Here is a 7,500-nt window from a genome sequence, read left to right as displayed (position 1 = left end):
GGGGGTGGGAAGGGCTGGTGGTGGTGGGGGTGGGAAGGAGTGGTGATGGTGTTGGGAAGGGCTGGTGGTGGTGGGGGTGGTGCGAAGGGGTAGTGGTGGTGGTGGGGGTGGGAAGGGCTGGTGGTGGTGGGGGTGGTGTGAAGGGGTAGTGGTGGTGGTGGGGGTGGGAAGGAGTGGTGGTGGGGGTGGTGTGAAGGGGTAGTGGTGGTGGGGGTGGGGGCAGTCAGCAGAAAGGTTTCCTCATTAGAAAACTTGGTTTACCTGAGAAGCTCTTGCTGCCTCTCTCACTGACACGGCTCACAGTGCCTGATGCGAAAGGCTTTGCAGTTAGAAAGTGACGGTTTCACAGCAGCTTCAGCTTTAATCTAATATTTAAGCCCCGCCCCCTCGCGTCGCCCTCTCTCACCACACGTAGAAGAGGATGAGCGATTGTTTCCTCATCTGCGGGGTTCTCAGCAGGTCCACCACCGAGTGCTTCCTCTGCGGGTTCTGCTCCGGCTTCTGCTCTGGCTTCTGCTCCGGCCTGCAGCTCTGAACAAACCCAAACACACAAACTCACGGCGGCCGGCAGTGCAGCTCTGACCTCACAACCACGGCAGTGACGTCTGTCTGACCGCCAATCGCTGTACATGGCCTTCCGCTACTCAATAGCTGCATTAGCCTCGGAGCTCCAGCACTAAGACTGAAGAAGTAAAGTTCAGACACTGAACATCTCGTCTGATCAACTGAGTTCGGGGTGTGGGGGGAGGGGGGGAGGGGGGGTGAACTGAACGGCTGAAACTGTTTGATCTCAGCCATAAAATGCAAATCACGCCATTCCAGGTAAAACGGCTATAAACGCTGCAGAAGCTCTGAACTCAAACATCTCACCACGTCTTACACACAGTTTAGGGTTCTCCATATAACACACCCAGCAGTGAAGTGAATAAGAACCTTTTTTAAGGGTTCTCCATATAACACATCCAGCAGTGAAGTGAATAAGAACCTTTTTTAAGGGTTCTCCATATAACACATCCAGCAGTGAAGTGAATAAGAACCTTCTTTAAGGGTTCTCCATATAACACACCCAGCAGTGAAGTGAATAAGAACCTTTTTTAAGGGTTCTCCATATAACACATCCAGCAGTGAAGTGAATAAGAACCTTTTTTAAGGGTTCTCCATATAACACATCCAGCAGTGAAGTGAATAAGAACCTTTTTTAAGGGTTCTCCATATAACACATCCAGCAGTGAAGTGAATAAGAACCTTTTTTAAGGGTTCTCCATATAACACATCCAGCAGTGAAGTGAATAAGAACCTTCTTTAAGGGTTCTCCATATAACACACCCAGCAGTGAAGTGAATAAGAACCTTTTTTAAGGGTTCTCCATATAACACATCCAGCAGTGAAGTGAATAAGAACCTTTTTTAAGGGTTCTCCATATAACACATCCAGCAGTGAAGTGAATAAGAACCTTCTTTAAGGGTTCTCCATATAACACACCCAGCAGTGAAGTGAATAAGAACCTTTTTTAAGGGTTCTCCATATAACACATCCAGCAGTGAAGTGAATAAGAACCTTTTTTAAGGGTTCTCCATATAACACATCCAGCAGTGAAGTGAATAAGAACCTTCTTTAAGGGTTCTCCATATAACACACCCAGCAGTGAAGTGAATAAGAACCTTTTTTAAGGGTTCTCCATATAACACATCCAGCAGTGAAGTGAATAAGAACCTTTTTTAAGGGTTCTCCATATAACACATCCAGCAGTGAAGTGAATAAGAACCTTTTTTAAGGGTTCTCCATATAACACACCCAGCAGTAAAGTGCATAAGAAACTTCTTCCAAACAGTTTACTGGCTTATATTAAAAAAAAAAAGTAGATGAACAAAAGCAACATTCATCAACACAGCAGTTTAGCCCCACCCATTCAGCAGTCTAGCCCCACCCATTCAGCCTACAGCAGTTTATCGCCACCCATTCAGCAGTCTAGCCCCGCCTATTCAGCCTACAACAGTTTAGCCCCACCCATTCAGCAGTCTATCCCGGCCCATTCAGCCTACAGCAGTTTAGCCCCGCCTATTCAGCCTACAGCAGTTTATCGCCACCCATTCAGCAGTCTAGCCCCACCCATTCAGCCTACAACAGTTTAACCCCGCCCATTCACACAGGTTATAAGGGGTTTTCAGACTGCACATTGAGTAAATCACAATTCAAGGCAGCCAATCAGAACAGAGCTCTTTTATACAGGTCTGTTTTAAAGGCACAGTAAGACAAACAGCCTGTTTATCTGTAATAATGAACTGAAGGGTTTGGGCTCTTTAATACCTGCTGGAGCTCCAGGTCATTTTCTTTGAGAGGTTTTCCGTTTATCAGTGCAGCTTTATGGATCAGCTGCATCGCCTCCTCCTGCCTGCCGTTCGCCATCAGCCAGCGCGCCGACCTCGGGAGAACCCTGACCCCACACACACACACACACACACACAGCAGCAAGGTTTAAAACTAAAGACCTAAACTGCACCTGTCAAAGTTTTACCAGCTAATTAAATGCAGCTCATTAGCACAAAGCGATGGTGGTGTGACTGACCAACCCAGGATAGCCAATCAATATTCAAATCTTACTGATAAACTAGAAAAGTGCAGTGCCTGAAGAAAACGCTCTGAGTGTGGTTGCTAGGGTGTTGCTAACTACTTACTATGGTATCCCAGGTGGTTGTTAGGTGGTGGCATTGGTATCTCGGTGATAGGGTGCTGCTTACTCCTTGCTAAGGTATCTCTGCTGATTGCTAGGGTGTTGCTACGTGGTTGCTGTGGGTCTTTTGGGTGGTTGTTTGATGGTTGCTAGGCTAGGGTGTTGTAGAGGTATTGGTTGCTATGGTGCTGGTAGGTGGTTGAATTGTGTCCCAGGTGATTGTATGTCAAGTGGTTGTTACCAGGTTGCTATTGTATCCAAGGTGTCTGCTTGGGGGTCGATCCAAGGATGGTGCTACATTGTTGCTATGTTATCTCAGGTGGTTGTTAGGGTCATGCGTTCTGATACGGTGTTGCTAGTGTAGCTGTATCATGTTAACATAAACTGAGTGTAGTGTACACATACATTTCGTTGTATGATACTGGATTTGTCGGAAAGCTGAACTCTTGACAGAACGTTCCGCAGACGGTGCCGCCAACATGCCAACACAGCTAAATTCATGTGTCTGTAATCGACTTCCTCCTCCGTGCTGATCTCACCAGATGTAGAAGATGAAGATGAAGCCAGGGGCGGAGATGGCGAGCTGGAGGCGACGCCAGTCCCGGATCAGATACGCCAGTCCAGCCAGCAGGATGTAGCCCACACCGAAGAAATAGTCCGTTATAATACCCGCCAGCATCCTGTGCCGAGGGCCCGTCCACTCCGTACCTGAGAACCACAGACTCCACTCAGAACCCATCACTCTCAGCCTTACTCTCAGGATGAGGATGATACATAAAATAATAAAAAATAAACAAGGTGTAAAAACATGGGGTCCATCTAATTAACCTCCTGGATCTCCTGAGTGTCTCAAAATCAAAATTCTGAAAATAAACTTATGATGTTTTACTGTTAGAGAAATTTAGACACTCAAATCCAGATTCAGTGAAGCTGATTGTTTTTTAGCTTCTGTCTCTGGTGGTCTTAACTAACTAGAGCTGCAGCTCCACTCTGCCTCAGGGTGGCGCTGTAGCAGACGAGGAAGATCTCAGTTACCGTGACGAAGAGCGCAGAACCGCACTAGAACAGAGACTCTACAGAAGAGGAGACGAGGAAGATCTCAGTTACTGTGAGGAAGAGCGCAGAACCGCACTAGAACAGAGACTCTACAGAAGAGGAGACGAGGAAGATCTCAGTTACCATGACGAAGAGCGCAGAACCGCACTAGAACAGAGACTCTACAGAAGAGGAGACGAGGAAGATCTCAGTTACTGTGAGGAAGAGCGCAGAACCGCACTAGAACAGAGACTCTACAGAAGAGGAGACGAGGAAGATCTCAGTTACTGTGAGGAAGAGCGCAGAACCGCACTAGAACAGAGGCTCTACAGAAGAGGAGACGAGGAAGATCTCAGTTACTATGAGGAAGAGCGCAGAACCGCACTAGAACAGAGACTCTACAGAAGAGGAGACGAGGAAGATCTCAGTTACCAGATGGACAACACAGGACCCCCAGATAACACTCTGCCTGTAATAATGAGTTACTCACCCAGTACGAAGGCGCTCATGATGACTCCTGAAATTGTGGTTCCCACCACAAAGCGCAGCAGCATGTAGATGTAGAAGTTGGGAGCGAACGCTGCACCGACACCAAACACAGCCTGCAGAGCCAGAGCCACCAGGATGATCACCCTACGGCCAAACCTGAACAACAGAACAGCAGCCGGCCGCATCCGCTGGACGTCAGTCCACCTTCTAGCCATGTTTGGTTGTAAACTGACCCCATGTTCCAGTTTATGCTACTAGAGTTTTACTTTAGTTACTATTTCAGATTTACACCCACGCACTTTATTAGACACAACGTCCATCATAAAAAAGAAAACACTCATGGGTGAAATGACCGCATCACAATATAATAAATCACATCGTTATGCTGGTAGTGAACTACGCTGCCTGACTCAGCCGCCTCAGAACCAGAGAAACAGACCTTAAACAGGAGTCAGGACCCTGCTGGGGTTCATCCTAAAGTCAGGACAGGATTTAGGGGGTTTAGTCTAGTCAGGATGTTTGTGTGGTGCTGTTTTCTGATCTGGAGTGTGAAGTTAGTGAAAATGACGGACTGCTGCCAATAAATAAAGGCCAGTCAGAGATTTACTCCGTTCAGTATTTCTTTCAAGCTCTCTCTCTTTTTCTCTTCCTCCAGCAGCATCTTCGTCTGTCTCTTCAGCCTCTGCCGTGATGTCCATGTTGGGAATACCAAGCTGCTTCTTCTTAGAGCCGCTGAGCTGTTGGTGTGTGACGTGGTGCCGTAAAGCGTTAAGCAGATCTGGTGCTGCTCCTCCAAGGTTACATAGTACTAGAGACGCTATTCTCACTATGAAGCTGTTTTAAGGTAGAACTGCTAGATAATGTTGCTTTAGACTGACTTCTCTCGACTCTCAGCCAGGTGTGTGTGCGTGTTCGCTTCGTTGTAAGTACGCTGGCGCCATAAGGCCTCTTTACATCATTTGTTTTGTTTTGTATTGTTTGTGTGTTTTGATTGTGTTTGTGTTCCTGCTGGCTGAGTTTGCCGTCATATCCACCGAGATCGCAGCTGAGAGCGATTGCCCACCCAGAAGTTAAGAGTCAACACGGAGTTCCTTTCATCAAATGCTGCTGCTTTTTTCTGCGGTTTCGTTTGGTGGATCTACGCGTTGATTTGCATATTTCAGATACTGACTTTTGCGATGAAGCGGCAGGACCTGTTTTCTTTTGCATGTGGTTTGAATGGCACAGATATGTTAGGTGGAAAATATTAGGCTTCAAGTGATGTCACATCCTGTAAGTCGTGATTTCAGGAATGTATGATTGTTTTATGGGGCGAATTTATTTGGCAGCAGAATTGGGGAATCAGTCAATTCTGTAATTTTAATAAATTATCATTAAAACAATCTGTGAATTAATGGTAACAGATCATGGCAGGAGGTGAAAAGCAGGAGATGGAGTTGAACCCGCACTGCGCTACTTTAAACAATGTTACAAGAGGACGTGAGTCTCGCCCGCTGTCGAGGCAGCAGATACGGGCAGCTACCTCGTTCTCGAGACGCCCGTCTGCTCCAGAGCGCTAATGACAGCACACAGAAGTGTGGAGGCACAACTTTACGAGGCTGAAGTCGGCGTCCTATGTGAAGAAGAAGCTGCCTGGCTGGCTGTTATTTAATGTGTTAGTCCTGATTTCAGTGTCTGGTTCCTCTCTGCCGCATACAGTTTCTTCTTTTTTCTCCCTCGTGAACATCAACTTTTGGTACTTAATGAAAGCTCCTCATGGTTCCTCATTTAGTTTGAGCACCATAAACGATCAGAGGCATTTTGAGAGCTCCTGCCCTCCATCTGCAGTTTGATGTTATATACAAAAAACCTGCTCAGTGAGAGCTGAACCAGCTGAACCCGTGCAGTACAGGTAAAGGAGAATCCCTTAAAAGACTAATTAAAATAGTAATTATTTAATTCTGACCACATTTTCTACAAACACATCTTCTAAGCCGCTTCTCCTTCTGGGTCGCGGGGGGTGCTGGAGCCTATTCCAGCGGTCACTGGGCAGAAGGCAGGAAACACCCTGGACAGGTCGCCAGACCATCACAGGGCAGACAGGCACAAACAGTCACTCACACCCAGGGGCAGTTTACTACACCCTACTTGCTGTCAGGTGACAGTGCTACTCACCGTGCTGCCTTTCTACAAAGAACCCCATAATAATAATAATAATAATGATAATAATGATAATAATAATAATGATAATAATAATAATAATAATAATAATAATGATAATAATAATAATAATAATGATAATAATAATAATGATAATAATAATAATGATAATAATAATGATAATAATGATATTAATAATAATGATAATAATGATAATAATAATGATAATAATAATAATAATAATGATAATAATAATAATGATAATAATGATAATAATAATAATGATAATAATGATAATAATGATGATAATAATAATAATAATGATAATAATGATAATAATAATGATAATAATAATGATAATAATGATATTAATAATAATGATAATAATAATAATAATAATGATAATAATAATAATGATAATAATGATAATAATAATAATAATGATAATAATAATAATGATAATAATAATAATAATAATAATAATAATAATAATGATAATAATAATGATAATAATAATAATGATAATAATAATGATAATAATGATATTAATAATAATGATAATAATGATAATAATAATGATAATAATAATAATAATAATGATAATAATAATAATGATAATAATGATAATAATAATAATGATAATAATAATGATAATAATGATGATAATAATAATAATAATGATAATAATGATAATAATGATAATAATAATGATAATAATGATATTAATAATAATGATAATAATAATAATAATAATGATAATAATAATAATGATAATAATGATAATAATAATAATAATGATAATAATAATAATAATAATGATAATAATAATAATAATAATAATAATAATAATAATAATGAGCCCTGGTTTGTGGAGATGCTGCCTGAAGTGCTCTGTTCTCTCTGATTATGACTGTAACGGTGAACATCTCCGGCCTTGTGGATCATTGTTGAGTCTGTGGAGTGCTATCCTCCATGCTGTTGCATGCTGGGAAAGCAGGCTGATCCGCAAGGCCGGTGATGCTGTGGGTGTGGAGCTGGACTCGCTGATGGCCGTGTCGGAGAGGAGGACGCCGCTGTCTAAGCAGCAGGCCATTATGGACATTGGCTCCCACCCACTCTACGACACGGTGATGAGACACAGGAGCTCATTCTACTGAAATGACCAC

The 7,500-nt window shown here is 43.0% G+C and overlaps 1 protein-coding gene across 1 annotated transcript in view; it reads right to left on the bottom strand.

Moving 5' to 3' along the window:
• si:dkey-119m7.4 (uncharacterized protein LOC560629 homolog) overlaps positions 1-7,500 on the bottom strand; it is a 21,463-nt gene that overhangs the window by 5,535 nt on the left and 8,428 nt on the right. The window contains exons 3-6 of the mRNA XM_037537643.1: positions 4,197-4,351; positions 3,211-3,379; positions 2,308-2,434; positions 407-531 (exon numbers count right to left, since the gene is read on the bottom strand). Coding sequence (XP_037393540.1) covers positions 407-531; positions 2,308-2,434; positions 3,211-3,379; positions 4,197-4,351 — 576 coding nt within the window. The remainder of the gene's footprint in view (positions 1-406; positions 532-2,307; positions 2,435-3,210; positions 3,380-4,196; positions 4,352-7,500) is intronic.

This window comes from Pygocentrus nattereri, chromosome 4 (genome assembly GCF_015220715.1).
Source record: "Pygocentrus nattereri isolate fPygNat1 chromosome 4, fPygNat1.pri, whole genome shotgun sequence".
Classification (NCBI taxonomy): Eukaryota; Metazoa; Chordata; class Actinopteri; order Characiformes; family Serrasalmidae; genus Pygocentrus; species Pygocentrus nattereri.
Note: the sequence above shows the minus strand (reverse complement) of the source record. Positions and strands in the feature narration are given on the sequence as shown.